This window comes from Leptodactylus fuscus, chromosome 7 (genome assembly GCF_031893055.1).
Source record: "Leptodactylus fuscus isolate aLepFus1 chromosome 7, aLepFus1.hap2, whole genome shotgun sequence".
Classification (NCBI taxonomy): Eukaryota; Metazoa; Chordata; class Amphibia; order Anura; family Leptodactylidae; genus Leptodactylus; species Leptodactylus fuscus.
This window is the reverse complement of record NC_134271.1, coordinates 26945281-26966777: the sequence shown is the minus strand read 5'-3', so window position 1 is coordinate 26966777 and position 21497 is coordinate 26945281. Positions and strand designations below refer to the sequence as shown.

Here is a 21497-nt window from a genome sequence, read left to right as displayed (position 1 = left end):
AACTAGGAAAGACGCGGCCTCATAGCAAACTTTTAACTGGACCCCGACATCTGGTATATTGCCTACGTTATGGGCCCCCCATACAGTATACTGTCCCTTTATTACAGTAAGGGCCCCCATTACAGGCCCCACGCAATACACAGCTCACCATACTGGCCCCAACGGAGTGGCTTTAGCCCACTACTTAATTAATAGATTCACTTACCCTGAAAAACCGGCACAATATGTCACGCACTTGTGAGACAGGTCTTACAAGGAAGATGCATCAATAAACTGGTTTACAGTTTGTGCTACAATACCGCAGGCTCTTTGGGTGAGTGTGACGGCTCACTCCTTAGTGTTACCTATTCAGCCAAAGAGATCATCGCTCTTTATACTAAGCATGTAGTGTAGATTGGCCATAAGGGAGGTACGGAAGCCCATAAGGTTCTGAATAGAGATGAGCGAACACTGTTCGGAACAGCCATTCCGAACAGCACGCTCACAGCACGCTCCCATAGAAAAGAATGGAAGCGGCCGGCACACGGGGGGTTAAGCGGCCGGCCGCCGGCAAAGTCTGCGTGCCAGGCGCTTCCATTCATTTCTATGGGAACGTGCTGTTTGGATCGGCTGATCCGAACAGTGTTCGCTCATCTCTAGTTCTGAATTCTTTTTTTCTTCTGCACATTCCTTAAAGGGATTATGCAGTTATGCCTATGGATATGGAGTAACTATCTGTTACTGGGGGCCTGATCACTTGGTCCCCCATTGATTGGGAGGACAGGGGACCAAAAGTTCTCCTAAAGCCTTTTTGTTTTTTAAATAGAGAGCCAGTCATGAAAGCGCCCTAGATCTCCATTCACAAGGAATGTTTATGAAATATAAAACATTTTTTTGAGAGTCTTCAGTAGTTGATACCTTTTTTAATGGCTAACTAAAAAGGATGGCAGATTGCAAGCTTTCGAGGCTCTAGGCTTCTTCCTCAGGTAAAGTTTGCCTATGCCTGAGGAAGAGGCCTAGAGTCTTGAAAGCTTGCAATCTGTCATCCTTTTTAGTTAGCCATTAAAAAAGGTATCAACCACTGAAGTCTCTCAAAAAAATTTTTTATACTTTATCTCCACTGGCTAACATGGTACAAAAATATTTGTTCCTTAAGGAAGGTTTAGGAGGACTTTCCGTGCCCCATCCTCCTGATCGCTGAGGGAGCCAGTGATTGGGTACTTTATCCCCTGTCCTGTACGTAAGTGTCCATAACGGCACAATCCCTTTAAGATGTCCATACACATTAGGCGATTGCTGGCTGAACCCGATGATTTCAGTAGGAGCAGGGCCTATCTAATAGCTGTGGGCGCCGCAGACTACGCACAGGTCAGGCAGTTGAATGACATTTGACATCATCATATCCAGGAGAAGATATAAGAAAGGGTAGACCTCTTACACATGATGAAGCTATGTACAAGAAGTATGCAGCTTTATTGGTGCTGTAATACATGGAAAAACAGTGCTGTAGTACAGTCAAGTACGTGAGGCCTTAAAGGATTAGTAAATCATGGCAGGGACAGCGCCACATCTGGCCATGGGTTGAATTTGGTAAAGCAGTTTGGCTCTATAGAAATGACTGACACTGACCTGTAATATCTCACACAACCAATTTTTTTTCTAATCCTGTACAACCTCAAGTTATAAGAATATTCAATTGTGAAAAAGATACCATATTTCTAGAAAGTTTTCTTTCTAAGTCTCTCATGCCTTCTCTTGTCAGACCACTCTACCTCCCTGTCAGAGTCCTCCTTACTGCAGAAACATTTACTCTATCCAGCAACATAGTGGTGGACACGGCAACCTTCCTCCTCAGGTGAGATCTGTATACACTGCATTACAAAATCTTCCAAAAAGGATCAGTACTCTCCTCTCTGTTGTCCTGGTACTGCAGCGCTGCCCCATAGACTTCCCTGGGATAGCCGTGCAGTACCTATACTTACTACTAGAGATGAGCGAGTACTGTTCGGGTCAGCCGATCCAAACAGCACGCTTGCATAGAAATGAATGGACGTAGCCGGCACGCGGGGGGTTAAGCGGCCGGCCGCCGTCAAAGCGGAAGTACCAGGTGCATCCATTCATTTCTATGGAGCGTGCTGTTCGGATCGGCTGATCCGAACAGTACTCGCTCATCTCTACTTACTACTAGTACAGCAAGTGAGCAGTGTGGCAAGAGCGACACTGCCTCGGTACCGGTGATCTGCGAGGGTCCTGGTTGTCAGACCTTCGCAGATCTTATATCGTTGTCCTATCCTAAGGATAGGACAATCCCTTTAAATTTTATGCTGCTTTTTTAAAGTTTTCTATTTCAAGTCCACACTTTTGTATTTTAAAATTTTAAGTATCTATGGTTATGGTCATGTCTTACTTACAGATCCGAACCTTTTTTTTCGGCAATTTATAGGGCCTATGGCTGTTATGTTGGCTCTTGGTTACAGTAATCGCACAGACACCCCTCCTCTGCCATACCATTACCATGACATAACAACACAGTGATCTTTGCTGTGCTATTATGTCACAAGGTGGAAAGGGATAGAATCTGTGCAGATGTACTAATGTACTTCCATTTTACTGAATTTCGCTGCTGATTCTCAGTGCACCTTAATGTTTAAGGGAAGTCTACAAACACCCTCTGTCCTTAAGCTGATTCCGCCCGACAGTGTTCTCTTTCAGATTCCGCCATGCTCCTATTCCAGATTCTCAGGGCTCGTTCACATCTGCACCCGGTCTCCGTTCTGCAGGATTCCGTTTCCTGCACAAAACAGAGGCAGGAGATGGAAACCTGCAGGACTCTTTCATACCCATTCATTTGAATGGGTTTGAAAGATGTGCGGCGGTGAGCGTTTTATGCTCTCTGCCGCAAAACCGTTTTTTTTTAACCGGACACAGAGTCGGACATGCAGTACTCTGTGTCCGATTTAAAAAAAAAAACGGTTTCGCGGCGGAGAGCATAAAACGCTCACCGCCGCTCACGGCTGGACCCGGTCTTACAGGTTTCCGTCTTCTGCATGCAGAAGACGGAAACCACAGAACGGAGACGCGAACGCTAGTGTGAACCTAGCGTCACCCTGACTGGTTGGTGACATTTAGTCTTGCTGTCCTTTTCTCACTTCTTTATCTCTTATAGGTTTATTTTGGATGACTCCGCTCTGTATCTGTCAGATAAATGTGAAGCAGAGGTTACAGATTTAAAGAAAGGTATGGAAAGTATTACCCCAGGAACTACCACATGATATCTCTATGGCATATAGCAAGCAGGGGGATGTGGGGACATTGTTATATGGCATTAGGAGGAGAGTGAACTGTAAATCAGATGGTTACAAGCCGGACAGGGCATCATCTGATGGGGGTCTCCTGCCTCCCTACCAGCAGGGGTCTGACTCATCCTGTCAATGAGATAAGGGTCAGCAGTTGGATTCCAGTTGTCTGATTCTTTTGTTCTCAGGCAGATAAACTGGTGCCGGAGCTATCTGACCTCTTACTCCCCTCTGCTTCAGCCAATGTGTATGGAGAGATCGAGTAAGATAGTAGTCAGCTCAACAGCCATCCGGCCCACTGAATGGCCAACTTAAGCCTCCTCTTTTACTGCTTTACAAACTGTGTCCATGGATTAGTAACATGCAGAGGGAATATTGATACTATGTATTCAGAACGTTACACCCAAAGACATTGTGACACATGATAGATACTACATAGACAGGGAAGGATATTAACATGGTAGCCCACAAGATAGATGGGGTCCGAATGGAATACAGGTTCAAGTGCATGACCATTACTCCATTCACTTCTATGGGACTGATAGTGGTGTGTATTGTGCTATTCCCATCAGTCCCATAGACAAAATACCACTCCATTCATCCAGGGGAAGAGGGGTGCAAGTTCTTGTATACTATGAAGGTACTAGCAGGTCTCTGGATAGATTGTATATTGTCACGCCTTCAAGGAGACCCTGTGTTAGTAAAAATGCCGAGTAGCATGTCTATAGCATCTTTTCTTATAACCCTTCACCAAGTGTTTGCTGTTCCAGTTCTTCATTCTGATTGTCTGATTCTTCTTGTACAGATTACGTCTGTGTCCTGGATGTAGATCTCTTAGAACTGGTCATCACTACATGGAAAGGAAACGCCTCGTCCAAACTGGTACTGATCTGGTGATTGTGATCTATGGTCATGAGGGCCAAGAGCTGGTTATCAGACTGAAGGGTCAACAGACAGGAAGGAGAGGCCTTAAAGGGAATGTGTTGTATCTAATTTTAATTTTGTGGAAGGGGTTGTCCAGCATTTCGATGCTGATGACCTATTCTTAGGATAGGTCATCAATATGAGATCGGTAAGGGTCCAACACCTGGCAACCATGCCGATCAGCTGATATCAGGAACAGTGGAGGAATGGGAAGCGCGCAGCTCCATTCACTGTGCAGTGCATTCACTTGAATGGGAGTAGATGTGCAGTTACAAGAAATGTCCACCACACAATGTACAGAGATGTGTGCTATCAGCTCTCAATATTAGCTAATTGGTGAGGGTCCTGGGTGTCAGACCCCAACTAGTCTTACACTGATGAAATATCCTAAGGATAGGTTGTCTGTATATAAATCCTGGTTAACTCCTGTAGTTATACTTAAAGGACATGTATAAATGCCTTCTAGGTGCAGGTCCCATCTCTAGGACACACCTTTATCTCTTGAATGGGGCTCTGGGACCTCCATCCGCATCAAATTGGCTGCACTTGGCATAGGCACAGGTCCCAAACGTGAGGCCCATGTCTGTAAGGCTTTTATGGCATATCCTTTAAGTGTAATTTTTGATCCTAAAATATGACAAATTCCCTTTAAGGCCACTAAATATCTTCTTCTGCTATGTGGATATGGGGTTAATAATAAAAAGTGGAAAATTTTACATTTACAGTTATACAAAGCTGAATTTGGCAATATTCCAGCATGGTGTACATTATCAATCATATAGTAATATTCACACGAGTGGTATACAGATGTCTATGCTGTGCGTGTACTATGTACTGGAACTCAAATTCCACAGCAGAAATTTAATGGAAATGTTGGAAAATAAATGAACTGTCATATCTATATAATATATTACCTTTAGAAAAACAGCACACTGTGTGCCTGGTGTGACCCGTCAGTATTGCATGCGCTGTATCAATGTGGCTCACACATGTGACTGGTTACAGGGTCCAAAAACTTGTCAAAAATAAAACTAGCCATTGTCCAACGCTTAGCATTGTAGGCTTTGCATATTTTCATTCACTTGCCATGGACATACATTTGTAGGGGTGATCCACTTTCCAATATTAATGGGCATCCCAATGTGGCTCCCCTGTGTGATGGGAGCAGCAGTGCACATAGGTGACCACCTCTCTATTCACGTACACAGGACTGGCCGAGTACGGAGTTGTGAGCAATGGTGCACACTAACACTCCAATCACACAGGCGATCCCAATTCTCATGATTGGACAATTGACAAATGTCTCTTATATGAAAACCCTTCAAAAATATACCATTATACTAGTAAAGTAGGCTGTCTAGATTGTAGGATTTTATAGCCAGCTGAGCCACTTCTGACCCCCACGCTATACCACAGCACAGAACTGGATTCATTGGCTCTGTATACTGTGTAGTGTCTGGGCATTAGTACTGTAATGGCGCTCAGCCACTACAGCGGGACCCCCAGGATCCTTCTTCTAGCCCCGTATTTTGTATAGTACAGGTGTCAGAAGTGGTCTCATACAGCTCAATCTGTGCAGGAGTTGGTTCCCAGCGATCAGATGTTTATGGCTTATCTTAATCCTAAATTCTGGACAAGCCCTTTGAGATGAGTACTTTTCTTTGGATGTAGTTTGTACATTGTACACTACTGTTAGAGAATGAGGCTCTATGCACGTGACTGTGTGTCAGTGAGGTCAGGGCAAAACGCAGGACAGGTCCTATAGTGTCCAGTTATGGCCCGGGTGAATGGGTCTGTGCAGGCACAAGTGGCACCTGCATGTCATCCATGTGCTGTCCATGCCGCTTTATCACAGTCGTGTGCACATAGCCTTAGATTGACCGCTCACGATCCAGTATGGAGCGGTTGACGTTAACCTGCCCCATTGAACTTGCTGTGGCAGATTTGGCACAGAAATGCTGTGGTTTAGTTAAAGGGGTATTCCCATGACGCTTGTTCACTAACCTTCAGGCTGTTGTGCTCTCTTCACTTCCTGCTTTTCTCGGCACATTGGTGGGCAGGGTTTCACTTGCACGGGATTGGTTGTAAATGAATTACCACAGTGTGAAGCTGATGTAGCAGAGCTGGATTTGAGTCGGCTTGCATTACATACAGAGGTAATGGACTCCTTATCTCAGCCCTTATCATCCAAATTCAATTAAACCGACTGATAAGAGCTCAGAAATCCCGGAGCTCTCTGAGAAGCTCCGCTACTTAAAAGACACAAACAGCTCAGAGCTGCTCCCAGCCCCTCCCTTCCCCCTTGAGAGCAGGCAGCTACATCACTTGACAAATGAGCAAATAATCCTAAGGGTCATAGAAATGGAGTGTAAACAATGAAGTGAATAAATTAAGATAGTGGCCAAACAAAGCAGTTTTGATAAAGCAATGCATTTAGGAAAAGTCTTAAAGCCACATAAACTAGCAGTATAGATAGAATCCTTGTAATGGGACAACCCCTTTAATCTTTATATGGATCTGTGTCAGAAATCGGAGTGTCTGTGTCGGAGATCTGCAACTGATCATGTTGTAAAATACCTATTGGTCTTTATAGCAGCATGTGAACATACCTCAACGTGATAATACAGTCATTCTTTATGGTAGTCATTCTTGACTTGATAAAATTTAATTTTTTTTTATTTTGTTTTTTAGATTTATTTTGTCATCTCTCTGATACCTATGTATGATCTACTATTTATACTGACCAGCCCCTCGTTTTTGTTCTCCATCCAGGCTCAGCCTCTTTTCGAGCTGCGATGCTCTAACAATGTCCTCCACATTCACACGTGCGCAGACTCCTGTGCCATGCTTGCCAACCTCACCCAGTATGTGATGAACAATGGAGATCTGCACTGCCCTCCGAAACCTGAGCCACCCACTGAGATTGCAGGACAGAAACTACAGGTATCGCCTTTCTAAATATTGTGTATCTCGTTTCTGTGGAAAATGACACAATTCTTTTTTTAATGTTGCATCTGGGTATAACCGTGATCATTAGGTTACTAGGAAAAAAACCAAAAGGTGCTACGTAAGGTTGTATTACATGGTTCACACCTTGGCATGTTCGATGATATTGGGCACAACACAAATGAACATATGTGGATTACATTGAGAGAATGCGGCAGTGTCAGGACCTCTACAGCGTGAGCAGATAACAGAGTCGCAGAGAGGACACGAGGAACTGAAGCTCCGTGTGTTTTGATACAGATATCTAGATTACAACGCGTTTCTGGTAACAAGGGTTCCTTGAAAGAATACGTATGTGTGTAGAAGTGCCGTGGCAGGACGCTGTAGCGTAGCGCGCTTTGTTCAATTTGCATAGTACGCCTCAGTAAGTATTGAAGTATCCTGAAGTATTGAAGTAGTCCGGAAAGTGCACTATCTTTAATTCTGTTTTTAAGGAATCCTAAAACTAGAGCCAGTGGAAACCATATCTATGATCAGGAACTTTCTGAACACCTTCCATTTGGAGGCCGCGCTATATTTATTCCAGCAAAGTGTGTATATATATATATATATATATATATATATATATATATATATATATATACCGACACAGTTGGAATTTTTTCTGTAGACCCCAGCAATCCCGAACAGTCCTTGCTGTTATTTTCTGCGTAATTATCTACTGTCAGGTGGGTGGTCTTAGGCTGAAGTAGCAAAGCAGGGACCGCCCACCTGACAGTAGAGAGCGTAATTATGCTGAAAGTAACAGCCATGATTGCTCAGGAGCGGTGGGGGCTAGAGAAATATTTCCAGCTGTGCCAGAGTCAGACTATTGAAGGAAGCAAAGAGGTGGAGTTTGTGGGGTGGTGAAAGGTTCAATTAAATACCAAAAAGTAGTTTCTGTGGCCTTTTATGTGTATCTGACCTGCTCTGTGGTATCACACGGTATCATATCTGAGATGGTAAGAACCCCGTGTGCGTTGTGCAGTGATATCAGGTAGAATACGACGTTCCGGTTCTTGGTACACCTCGCTCTCAGAAGGATGTAAGCACATGCTATGTAAAGTAAATGTTTTGCTGCTTGTATAAATACTAAAGATGTCCGGTAGGATCTTTGCTGTTACATTCCTGATTGTTGTCTAGCACCTCCTGCAGTCTGCGCGTTTTCTCCCCTTTTTATTTTGGCATATAACAAGGCCTCATGTGACCTTGGTCAATAAACAGCGTCTTGACGGGCATCCAAATTCGGAGAATAGTCACTCCCACATTCCGTACTATGATGTTTTGTGGCTTCGGCCTCCTGGTTTCTGGCAACGGTAGTCCAAACACTTCCTTTCAAGCAATTTCATTAATCTAAGCGCGGTAAACACATTGACGTTTGAGGCCATTTTGAAGACGAGGACCATTTTATATTCACGAGGAGTGGGGAGTAACTGCATTATCCGTCACATTGGGATCTAAGGCTGCAGCCATTTCTTGATGCTGGTTTTATTTGCTGCAACCCAAAACCCACTAATTTATCACAAAGTCCCAACCCGGCAATTTAACCTTGATAATGTGCGGATCCACAATTGCGGACAATTACAGACCTGCAAAATATGGTCATACAAATGGAGCTTTATAGAACTTTCTGCTTCACAGTGACCCCCAGACAGTACAATCTGCTCCATAGTGGCCCTGCATAGTATAATCTGCTGTATAGTGGTCCCCACACAGTACAATCTGCTGCACAGTGGCCCCCACGCAGTATAATCTGCTCCACAGTGGCCCCCACACAGTATAATATGCTGTATAGTGGGCCCCACACAGTATAATCTGCTCCACAGTGGCCCCCACACAGTATAATATGCTGTATAGTGGGCCCCACACAGTATAATCTGCTCCACAGTGGCCGCCACACAGTATAATCTGCTGTATAGTGGGCCCCACATAGTATAATCTGCTCCACTGTGGCCCCCACACAGTATAATCTGCTCCACAGTGGCCCCCACACAGCATAATCTGCTCCACAGTGGCCCCCACACAGTATAATCTGCTCCACAGTGGCCCCCACACAGCATAATCTGCTGCACAGTGGTCCCCACACAGTACAATCTGCTGCACAGTGGCCACCACGCAGTATAATCTGCTCCACAGTGGCCCCCACACAGTATAATCTGCTGTATAGTGGGCCCCACACAGTATAATCTGCTGCACAGTGGCCCCCACACAGTATAATCTGCTCCACAGTGGCCTCCACTTAGTATAATCTGTTCCCCGGATGGGTGCCCAAAGAGAGCGCGCTGAGTGCCACCTCTGGTTCGCCATCACGGCCCTATACTATGGGTAAAGGATAAATAATTTTCATGATATAGCCTCTTCAACAGTGGGGATCCAACAATACAGTCACATTTCGCCAATGCCGTACATCTTGTATAGTCGATGTGTTTTCCCTACGCTCACACGGGAGCTGGTACTCCGGTTTCCTCCCACACGTACAGGCTTTCTATAAAACATATCAATTATCCTAGCTGTACGTCTGTGTGTGTGTGTGTGTGAGTGTGAACTAGGAACAATAAATTGCAAGTTCAACTAAGGCTAGGGACTGATGTGAATTATTTATCTTTCAGTTTGTGGCCATTCACCACTATGACACTATTTCCCAAAAACTGCTTTAGAGGTGGCTTGACCTATATAAACCCCTAAATTAATTCAGACCCCAAGACCAAAACCCTAAATTCACTCTCCGGAGAAAATTCTTACAGGTTCTCCCTTAGAGCAGGTTCTTAATTTAATCCGCCCCTTGACAGATCCCCTCATAGGAAATGTCGACCTTAGGGCTAAGGCCACATGACACTTCTATTAAGTCCCATCCCCTCCACTGCTACCGTCCATTACAGCAGTTTAACCATCACTAATCGCCCCATACGTCTCTGGCCTTGTAAGACTCCCTAAATTAATTCAGACACCAGACATAAATTGTTTCTGGTCTCAGATCAGACCCCTAAATTAATAAGACCTCAAAGCCAGACCCCTAACTTTATTCAGACCCCAGCCCCATATAATATAAAGGATCTTTGTGTTCTCATGAAGTACCTTGTGTCTTTTTACCCCCTGACCTATTCTCAAGATAGTTCATCAATGAAAGATCAGTGGGGATCGGGCATCGGGGAACCCCGCTGATCAGCTGTTTGGAGGAGCCACAGCACTATGACTCCTGCTGTGTTTATATCACATGCTGTCTGATTCATAGTGCAATGTACTGTGTTGTCCCATAGAAGTGAATGGGAGAGGCATCGCCCCCCAGTAAAACAAAAGATCATTAAGCCCCGCCCTATGAGCCAGTCCCCAGCAGATAATGGAACACGACAGCATTTTATTAACCCCTAGGTCAGGGGTGGGCAATTAATTTTCCCATGGAGCCACATGAGAAATTGTAACGGTTTTAGAGGGCTATGCGTGCTGTGGCAAATTTAGCTCCACCCACTCCCCCACTGACTCCGCCCATTCTCAATCATTTATTTTTTTTGTCCCATGTGCCCTACAAAGTAAAGTCCTCCTACAGTCACCCTGACATTATACCCCCCCCCCCCCACACACACACACACACATTATAACGTTTTCCTCCAAATGTCCCACAGTATTAAGTCCCTCTCCTGGTGACCCAGTATAAACCAGCAGAAACTAGAGGTGATATTAAACTGGGGCAGCTGGAGGGGGACATTAAACTGGGGGCAACTAGAGACAGACATGTCCTCCTCCAGCTACCCCCCATGGTTTAATATCCTCCTCCAGCTGCCCCAGTTTAATGTCACCCCTCCATGTGCATTCAGTTTAACTGCCCCCCTACATCTGCCCCTAGTCCCCCCTCTTGCTCACACATGCTGTCTCTTCTCTCTTTATCATCCAGCAGCCTCCATTGCTGGCAGCTTGCAGAAAGCACACAGTCCCGTGTGGCTCCGCCCACTAATGAGTCATAGCCTATCCTGGTGATAGGCTGTGATGACATCATCACAGGTCCTTGAACAAACTTCCACTAGCTATGAGGGCCGGATAGAAGCAGTCAGAGGGCCGGATGTGGCCCGCGGGCCGCACATTGCTCAGGTCTGCCCTAGGTTCTCTGCAGGATTCCTACATGACCGTTTCAGGAACATACAGAAGCTGTGGGGGTGAGATTATCCCATTCATTTGTAGGGTTTTACATGTCCTTATCTTGTGTGTTCATAACAAGGTGCCGTATACCAAACCCCGGCCCCCTTTGAGACAGGCGTACTTTCCATAAGTTGATGTGTAGGCTGATTCAACGAGGAGTCATTCCAAGTGGTGATGGATGAAAGCCGGAGGGAATGGTTACTAGCTGCTGCTGCTGATGTCATCGGAAGACAATCTCTATTGGGAGTGATTAGCGGCTACCACTGATGTCATGCTAATAAAATCTCAAACACCTGGCTCCATTTAAAATTCTTCCACTTTGCCAAATGTTGTTTTTCCTGTCTGTACCTCTGGTAAATCTGGAGACAGATGAGTAGCAGCGATCGTGTCCTCCCGTCACCTAGATTGACAGAAGGAGCGTGACCTCTAGCAGTAGCCAACGCCGCATTCTTACCATTATACATGGGACTGTTAGATAGCACAGCCAAGGAAGGCGGTCAGTGGTGAGTTCATGTTCTCCTGAGGTTTCGTCTTTAGTTGTTAAACTGAAAAAAACCTAAATTATCCAAAATCTTCTCTACGAGGTCACGGGGCTCGGTGCGACTCCTACTACCAGGATGTTTAGGTTCCACACGTTGGGATAATGGCATTGTTTTTCTCATATGATAGTTCTCCTCTTTGAAGCGATGATGTGATGCCTTTGACTTTACATAACATTGCAAATAAACCTGCATTCCTTAAAGGGGTTGTCCAGTTAGTATAAAAGGGGATTAAAACAAATCCCCTAACTGATCCCCCTGCCATTCTGGTCCCCGCTGGTCTCTAAATCTTGGTCCCTTCTCAACACACATGAAATGCCCACCAATGACCAGATTGATCTACCGCAGCCTGTGATTGGCTATTACTTTTAGATGAGCGGGGGTGTGATAGCTGTGACACCCGCAGAGTAGCCGTTTCGCTACGGCTACGCCCCTCACTCACCGTTCCATATATAGAGGCAGGTTTAGGTAATGTAACATCCTTACAGTACCTAGACCCGCCATTATACACTGTACAGAAAGCGAGCAGCCCAGCTCCTGTCATGTAAACTTTCCAGGAGTAACACTATCCTAGAATAGCTGATCTGTGAGGGTCCTGGCTGTTAGATCCCCACAGATCTAAAATGTAATAACTGATCCTAAGAATAGGCAATCAATAATAGAAAGGTGGATAACACCTTTAACTCTGAAGCAGAGAACAGAGCAGGAAGCAGACAGCGCTGTTCTTTGTGTAGTGGCCAGACCAGGTACTGCAGGTCATCTGAATTAAGCCTGAGTTGCAATGGCTTTGTTCAGCCACTACATGGAGAACAGTGCTGTCTACTTCCTGCTCCATTCTCTGTGTATCTGCTGATGAGGACAACTGATCATTGGGTTGCTGGGTGTTGCACCCCTACAGATCTGATATTAGTGACCTATCCTTACGATAGATCATCAATATTTGCTGTTGGGGCCACATGCTCTGCATTCATCTAATATATATGGCCATTATCACGAGACACAAATGATAGAGCCTAAAATAGATAAATGACAAATTCATCTGCTTTACATGGATATGCAAATAGAAATCAATAAAATGAGCGCTAAAATAAGGTCCGGGGCGGAGGAAGCTGCATGTCCCTGTGTATAACCTCTGCCATCATTGTCTGTGCCCTTAGTGTGTTTCTAGGTGGCCATAAGGCCAGCCAGTATTATATCCTTGTGTATAGGGGGAGGGAATTTATCAAACCCTACACTCCAGAATTTAGGCCTAAAAAAGTTGCAAAACTTGGATTTGGTTTCTCACAATTGTGTGTTGAAAGCCGGCTGACCTCCTTCCTAGTCCTAGTAATAGTCTGTAGTGCAGTCCCGTTTTATTAGCATTTGCGCCTATATAAATATATATTTTAGAGACCACGCTTAGGTTTTGTTGGTCTTGGGTCGTGCGTCGGGCTTGTTTTTGTTATATATGGCACCTGGTATAGCGCTGTACTTAGGATGTACTGGATCCATTATACGCCGCACCAGATGTGTAAGGAAGCCATTCTCTAAAAGTAAAAGGAATTCTGTATTTATTTTCACATTCCTCCTTCTCGGTTCCTCCCTTTTTCAGAGGAATTTGTTATATTAACCATTTTGCAGGGTAGCGATTCCTCCGCCGCCCGTCTGAGCTGAGCAACCTCAGTGTCCAGCAATCTGTCCATTCAGCGTAATATTTCATGTCCTCTCCTGTCTACGTTTTTTTAGAAAAATAGGAATGTATCCGCGGTATCCACTGGATCAGGAGTAACTGGGGATTTTATCACTAGCACCCCCATCAGTCGTGAGAATGGGGGTCCTGAAACCGCCCCTTTGATTGTAGCTGTGGTTGAGCGTCAGTCCCGTAGACCGTGAATGGACCGACCAAGGCTCCATTCAATTGGGGGTCTCCAGACTCCATTGTTGTGATCTGTGGGGTTCCCAATGGGTAGTACTAAGCTTGGTCTGTTTTATTTGCTACTTCAAAGTTATCGTTCTCTGTTTTCAATCATTTTTAGAAAAATTGGATTTATAGTGTAGCCAGTGGCATAACTAAAGTCTTGTGGATCCCGGTGCAGTCTTTTGTCCGGGGCCCCGACCTCATCCCTACAGAGGATTCTTGATAGTAACGGGGGATAAGGAGTTTAATCCACCTTAGTGGGGTTAGGGGAATCTGTGGGTCTCCTTGGCTTATGGGCCGGATGGAAGCTTCAATCTCAATACTGATGCCAGTGCTTATGGGCCCCCTAATGCTCCTGGGCCCCAGTGTGATTGCAACCTCTGCATCCCCTCAAGTTATGCCCCTGAGTGCAGCCTGAGATAGGGAATGCTAGGGATCGGCTCTAACCAATCTGTGGTCTAGGGGAAAGACCAGTGATCGGTACATGCCTCTTGGGATTTTTAGGGATCGTTCACACGTGGGGAAAGAGGGAGGAAATTTTGGCCTCACACTAGAGGTCTATGTAGACCGCTAGCTTATTTTTTTCCTTGAGCAACATGTTCCCGCTCGTGTTAAAAAAGAAGCGAGCTGCCCTTTCTTCAGACGGGATCCGCCTGAAGAAATCCATACGGTCCCTCAATAAAATCATTTAAATTAAAAAATAATAATAATTCAGCCGCAGCGCCGCCTCGCGGCAGCACCCTCTGGACTGGGCCTATTCATTCGGGCCTACTCCGGAGCGGGAAGCTGCAACTGTTGGAAGCCGCGACAATCGCGGCAGGCGCATTTTGGTCCTATTCTGACGCGGCTTCCCGCGTATCCCCGTATGAACTAGCCCTTAGAGGTCCCAATGGTCAGCCTTATATAGTTATAGCACAACTCTAGGATACTACTTTATATTCGGTAGGGGCTCCTGGATTCATGGTAATTTGTTGACCCCTTTCAGTACCGAGCTAGGCGACGTCTTCAAGGTGTTAATCCTATTTTTTTTGTTCATGGTGGGTGCGATTAACTCTTTGAAGGTGTGGTTCATTTTGGACAACCTCGGTGGTCTCCAGACAACCACCCCTCATTTTGCCTTAATGGTGTATACAGGAGAACAGATTGGGAATAACAGTCTCGTAATAAATATGTATAAAACCGCCACAATACAAAATCAAACAATCTTTATTACTAATGTTCATTCTTTTCTTTCAGCCTCCGGAGGGTCCATCTTCACTACCTCCATGTTTTCCTGCGGAGACTGCTCAAATTAACCAGGGAGACCTGACGGATGCCCTTATAGACACAGGAAGGAGCAGCAAAGATCACTCAGAAACAGGTGTGAATGGTGGAGTAGTGTACAAAGATGGCGCCTTACTTTATTCCGCAAGGGATTTTTCTGGACTTCAATGACTTTTCCTTCAGCTAAACCAATAGTATTGGAGAGGTGATGGTCTGACTCCTGGCATGCTGGCCTATTTAAAGGGGTGACTCTCTGGAAGAAAGCACAGCTCCATACATTGTGCAGTGGCTGCAAATGGTACTGCAGCTCGATCCAATTTAGTTTAACAGATCAGAGGGGCAGTATAAAGCCACAGCCGCCGCCACACAGTATATATGAAGCTGGTCAGAGCAATGCTGCCCCTTTAATCACTGTGGGTCCTCGAGACCGACCCCCCCCACCAATATACTATTGGTGACCTATCCTAAGTAAAAATTATCTTCCATCCAGCGTTGGGTACCAACATACATCACATCAGCACTATTCTTTCTCTACAGGAGATCCATTTCTTCGTCAGAATTCTCCCGTGTCAGTTTACCTTTTTCCTGAAGAAGTTCCCTCTGTGAGTAAAATTGGGACAGTCCAGCCCTCGCCTCCACCTCCTGATTCCCACCTATCACAGGAAAGTCTCGGAGGCTCAGATACCAGCGGCGACAGCGAGCTGACAGACACCGATGACTTCTGTATTCTTGATGCCCCTGGGATCGGTGTGCCCGTGAGTAGGGAACCACAGTTTACGTTGAAATATTTGGAATTCCTCTATTTTTGCGTCTTCTATTTCCACCGCTATTTTTCTCTTCTATTTCCACCAGCCAAAAGATGGAGAACCTGTTGTGAGAAAACTAGTGGATAGCCCCATTTTTGTAAAAGATGGCCACTTTTCTCGACCACTTGGCAGCACCGACTTGCTGAAGCCTCCAGCTAAGTTCCCTGTACCAGAGACGCGCATAGTCCTAAGGGAGATCTCTGTTGTATGGCACTTATATGGTGGGAAAGATTTTGGCAGTAGCCGGCCAAACTCGGCAAGGGCACAATCACCAAGGTGAGGACAATGGCTTTGTACACAGGGCTTCAGCGTAGGTTGTGTAACCAGATGCTGTAACAGTCATCGTCTTTTGTGTTATACCTTTTGCTGTGTTTTTCAGGACAAGAGCCAGTATGCCAAGTGCCCGCGGTTCTCCATCCCGATCCTCTGTGACAAACCGTCCTCAAAACACTTGGAGAACACAAGGAGGGAATGGCAGGATCCATGACATCTTAATGGAGATCCAGTTGACCAAAGTTAGTTTTTGTTGGTCACAGCATTTCATAAAGTGGTTTTATTAATAAGGATAGGTCATCAATAGAAGATCAGCAGGAGTGTGACTCCCGGGACCCCGGCAGATCAGCTGTTTGAAGAAGAAGCCTCTCCCTGCTTTCGCTTCACAGGCCATGTGATGTCACATTTATTGGCCTGATCATTCACTTCAATGGGACTGAGCTGCCATACCAAGCACAGCCACTATAAAATCCACAGCGCTGTGCTTGGATTATTGTAAAGAGAGGCCATAGTATTTGAAAGAGGGGGGGCCAAGGTGTTGGACCTTCGCAAATCTTCTATCCTAAGGATAGATCATCAATTGCTAAGCCCAGAAAACCCCTTTAAAACATTTCTTTGGATCTCTTCAGACAACTAAAATGCAAAATGGCTGTGCTAAAGGGACAGATTTCATGGCAGTTTTGGATCCATGTAAACAGGCCAAAATCAGACTTCTAGTTTTTAGCCTTTCTAGTCGGCCATGGTTACTGTGTGATGTATACATGTTATTCTACAGGTCAGCTTCCAGCATGAGTCCTATCCAGCACCTTCTGAGTCTGGGGCAGAAAAGCTCCCGGGAGATGACGTCCCAGAGGTTCCTCTCGCTCGGCAAGTGTTTATAGTCCAAGAACTGGAGATTCGGGACCGTCTGACGTCTTCTCATATCAACAAGTTTTTGTACTTGTACACCAGTGAAAAGATGCCGAGGAGGGCTCACTCAAATATGGTAAGACAAGGGAGATTGTGAAAGCCTCACCAATGTAATGGCTGTGCAAGGTTGGTGGGAGGATTATTGAGATGAAACTCCATACAAAAATGGACTATAAGAGTCAGTGGACATCACCAGTCTTCTGTTCTTTATATGTCCCGGTGACCACAACTACCGCCGCAGAAGATGACAAAATGGCGCCCACTCTCTGACATCACTCAGTGCTTTACAGCTATTGGTGAAGCTGCAAATATAGAACTATTATAGTCAGAGAAGAAAACATAATTGTAGCAACTTCTGCTGTACTGCCCTGTAATACGGAGCGGTAGTTGTTACTAGCTATAGAGCACATTGGAAACTGGCATGTGAGCTAGTAGAATGGAAGAATTAACAGCCATGATGTCTGTGGTAAAGGGGTTGTGCTGGTATGGACACGTATTCACAGCACAGGGGATAAGTGTCCGATCACTGGGGACCCTAAATGCTCCTTGCAAATGGGCCGCTGGTGCACTTCCATTTACTTTTATGGGGTTGCAGGAGAATACAGTCCTAGCAGTGACATAGGGGGACCTGACGCTCCAGGCTCCCTGTCCTGGAAAGAGGATGTGTCCATAACAGCACAACTCCTTTAAGATGGGAAAGCATAGCAGTCACTTCTATACTACGACCTTATTCATTGTCCATAGGCCTATGACCATTCATGTTCAGTCCCATGTCCTAAATCTACCCAGTTGTGTGTGATCTTTCTATGGTGTCCCAGTTAAGAACAAGATTGAAAGCTGTGACATTTTCTGACGTTTGTCCTTCAGCTCACTATAAAAGCCCTCCATGTGCATCCTGAGGCCGGTTTAGGGGGCCCCGAGTGCTGCCTTCGAATGTCCTTAATGCCACTCCGCCTAAACATTGATCAGGTTGGTATGAGATTTGCTCCTACTGTTGTAGATAGCGGGTCTTCAGTCTCCCAACCATTCTTAATGTGCGCCCTTATGTATATTTCCAGGACGCACTCTTCTTCTTGAAGGACTTCTTCACCAGTTTGGCCTCAGGTATCCAGCCTGTGGTTGCGATGGAGCTGGGATCAGACGGTACGTGCTCTTATCACAGCTTCTCGTACAGATGAAAAAAAGGATAAAGTTGTGTTCTCTTCTTACTAAGATCTCTCCCATGCCCAGCTTCTCGTATGGAAAGCCTCCGCAAACAAAGTGCCTCAGATGGTGAAGTGGGACTGGAGAATTCCTTGGATTCAAATGAGGAAGACACGTCATCTCTTAGCTCAGCGTCCGACCAGCCTATATACTTCAGGTGGGGTGCCAGGATATATTGGCTATAGGCAGTTTACTGTACACTTTGTATGGTTTTGGGTTCATTTTCTATAGGATGAGTTCACATCTGATCCGAGACTCATATCGTAAAATCGTATGAGAAAAGAGTCCTGCACGGGGGACTTTTTTCTCCGCTGGTCTCTGTTTCACCAGGCGGACCCCATTGTAGTCTGTCGGGTCCACCATGCTGTTTTAGCGGTCCACCTCTCTCTCGTTCAGGTCCTCCAACGGACCCCAGTGACATAGAGCCAGCGCTAATGTGACCCTAGTGAGAATCTGTAGTGTGTGTGAATATAGTAAAATTTTTAGTATATGCCATGGGGTGAATGTGAGGTCTCTTTCACCATCCAGCAGTCTGGAGACCCCTTTACCTGACTGTATTCTTCTCAGTCTCTCAAAAATCTGTGTGCAGAAAGGCAGGACTCAATAGTGTTTAGATTCGGTTGTCAGGGCGTTTTTCAACAATTGTGAGCAGCCAGATGTTGTTCGGTCAGAGGAGAGAAGGATTGAGCAGTTGGATTTCTTCATGCCTGATCCTTTTGTGCTTGGGAAGATATTTTGCCCCCCAGAGTTGTCTGGCAGTGTCATACTCACTCCCCTCTCCCCATTCAGAACACATCGGGGCCAAGAAAAAAACCTGGTAGGGGGAGTCACGAGCTGAACAAGCATTCGGCCGATAGCGGTCTAACATATGTCCAACCCTAGGCCCTTGTACACTGGACCTGAGCCCTACACTTGGTGTGTAAAGCCAGGAGAATATATTCGTAGGGCGCTATTCACCCAACAATGCATTGTATCGTACAGTTCACGCCAGTTTCTGGAGTGGAGTGAATGATAAAAGTCACAATTTTTGTCCTTGGCCATAAGTCTGCCAAAATTTTTTACGTTTCTTCTGTTCGTCTGTGCACTAAGTGAGTGGAGAAGGTCCCAGAAAATGTAACATTATTTGCACCAGGAAGCTTTACGCTTCATGTGTAGGGAGGACCCAAAATGCAGAGTTATTAAAAGTGGCTCCTTATAATAATTGTGCGTTTCCCTATGTCATGGCCGATGAAGACTGGTATACTAAATGCCAGTCTTATTGAATCCACCCCATTATGTGACCACCGTCACCATATGGCTTGAACACTGTGTGTACAGAGCCTTACAGTTTAAAAACCATGTGTGAACGAGCCCTAATAGAGTAAACGGTGGACAAGAAGGAGCAGTTTCAGTTTCCCTTTCTATTTTTGTGAAGGTTGGGGAAGCGGAAGTGGGAAATTGTCTTCTGTGCACCGAAAACGACACCCAAGAAAGAGCTAAGAAAGGCCTGACTGCTTGAAGAAAATCAAGAAAAATAAATACTTACTGAAGCCATTCTTAGAAACAAAAATGGGGTCTATTAGTGTGTGCCTCAGTGTTTCGGTTAAGGTGTACCTTGACGTATAAGTGATGGTATAGAGCTTGTCCGGTCCCCAGAGGAGTGCAGAAGCAAATATGGTCGCTCTATAAATAAATCGATGGCCAACTAAGAACAGTCCCATACAGTGCAAATACTACAGCAGTCAGGGTTGGTTTGCCCTGCCATCGGGACCCCAACCCAGTCACCAGGGGACCTAACAGAAAAGCCTTAACCTGGGACAACCAGGGAGTAAGAGACTGAGTCGGGGTCCGTTCTGGGTGGAGTTGGGGAAAAAAAAGCACCGACCGCAACTCCAGAGTCAAAATAAAATAATTATTAAAAATGAATTTTTTGTATAATTACTTAGACGTATACTTTGTTGCATATTTAGTTTCATTTGATTTAGAGGAGACTTACTGGACCAGAACAACGGACAGGGAGACCACTAAAATAGCTGATACATATGAACCCCATTGACTATAACGGTGTCTGTTGTGTTCAAACGGAATCAGTGGACGATAAAGTTGTGCGTGCAGGACTTTAGCATCCGCCATTTTCAGACAGAGACTCTGACACTATTTATGAAGCGGTCAGGGTTGATGTGCGTGGCGGTTTGGCCTAACGATTCCACTGCCCCACAGACAACCCTCTGAGCACCTCTCGAACATCACGTCTGTTTCTGTTTTCCGCAGAGAATTTCGCTTCACATCAGAGGTGCCGATCTGGCTGGATTACCAGGGCAAGCACGTGACCACAGAGCAGGTGGTAAGTGCTGCCGGAGCTAGAGACTGGTTTCTCTGCTTTGTGTGTGACATAGTGGGGATTTCCCTGTATACACGTTGTGGTTACGGTGGTGGGATACCTTCTGTACTACGCACGCATTCAACTAGATCTCTACAGGTTCTTAAAGAGTGCAAAGTGCACTGAAGGCGCGACATCTGATGTTGCTGGTTTACAGGGTTCTATATTGGGGATTGTTGAACGTGATTGTGTGTGTGTGTGTTTGTGTGTGTGCACGCATGCGCATATACTGAGATGTCTCATTGAAATTGCGGAGTAATATGGAGAGGGAACCTACTGACCATCAGGCGTAATACATAGGATTCTGTGATCTCTCCATTCTTTTATTGTAGGGTACATTTGCTGGAATATTAATAGGACTGGCCCAGCTAAACTGCTCCGAATTGAAACTAAAGAGACTGTACTGCAGACATGGGTAAGTGCACCATGCAGGTTGTCTTCAGAAGGTAGAAGCACATGGTCAGACGCCTAAAAGAGAGGTGTCGGCAAATGTTACCCCTACAAACTGCCCTATAGGAGTCATGAAGTCAAATCTAAGTGTGCTAGGTTGCCCTCCATAGTAGTGCCCTACCTATAAGTCTCACGTCCTATGTAAATTTGCTGGCATGTCTTTGCTGGGTGTTGTAACAAAGTTGCAGAATGGCGCATGTTACAGATGTGTCCTAAATAAGAAGCTGCTGAAACACTGACAGCTGTGGCCTTATCTGTGCCATCATACAAGGCCATATTGTGCCTCCTGCTTCATACAGAGGTGTGTGTGAATGAAGCCATGTTCCATCATGTTATATTGTAGATTCTGTGGGAACTCTCCATAATACAGCACCATACCATGACATACAGAGGACTTGTGTTCCCATAGTACAGAATATTAGGGACTCCCTGTGCTGTCTGTCGTGAATGATGGCGTATACCGAGACCGATAAGGATGTTTAT

General features: G+C 45.4%; 2 protein-coding genes across 2 annotated transcripts in view; one reads left to right on the top strand and one right to left on the bottom strand.

Annotated features, from left to right (window-relative positions):
- Positions 1-21497, bottom strand: part of LOC142213227 (inositol-trisphosphate 3-kinase A-like) — an 83933-nt gene that overhangs the window by 5042 nt on the left and 57394 nt on the right. The gene's annotated exons all lie outside the window — the stretch shown is intronic.
- The window catches only part of ATG2A (autophagy related 2A), a 57063-nt gene that overhangs the window by 32701 nt on the left and 2865 nt on the right, over positions 1-21497 (top strand). The window contains exons 25-38 of the mRNA XM_075281484.1: positions 1742-1834; positions 3146-3216; positions 4081-4157; positions 6972-7142; positions 14988-15111; positions 15552-15769; positions 15867-16096; positions 16200-16335; positions 16869-17078; positions 17870-17971; positions 18061-18145; positions 18233-18362; positions 20456-20528; positions 20897-20979. Coding sequence (XP_075137585.1) covers positions 1742-1834; positions 3146-3216; positions 4081-4157; positions 6972-7142; positions 14988-15111; positions 15552-15769; positions 15867-16096; positions 16200-16335; positions 16869-17078; positions 17870-17971; positions 18061-18145; positions 18233-18362; positions 20456-20528; positions 20897-20979 — 1803 coding nt within the window. The remainder of the gene's footprint in view (positions 1-1741; positions 1835-3145; positions 3217-4080; positions 4158-6971; positions 7143-14987; positions 15112-15551; positions 15770-15866; positions 16097-16199; positions 16336-16868; positions 17079-17869; positions 17972-18060; positions 18146-18232; positions 18363-20455; positions 20529-20896; positions 20980-21497) is intronic.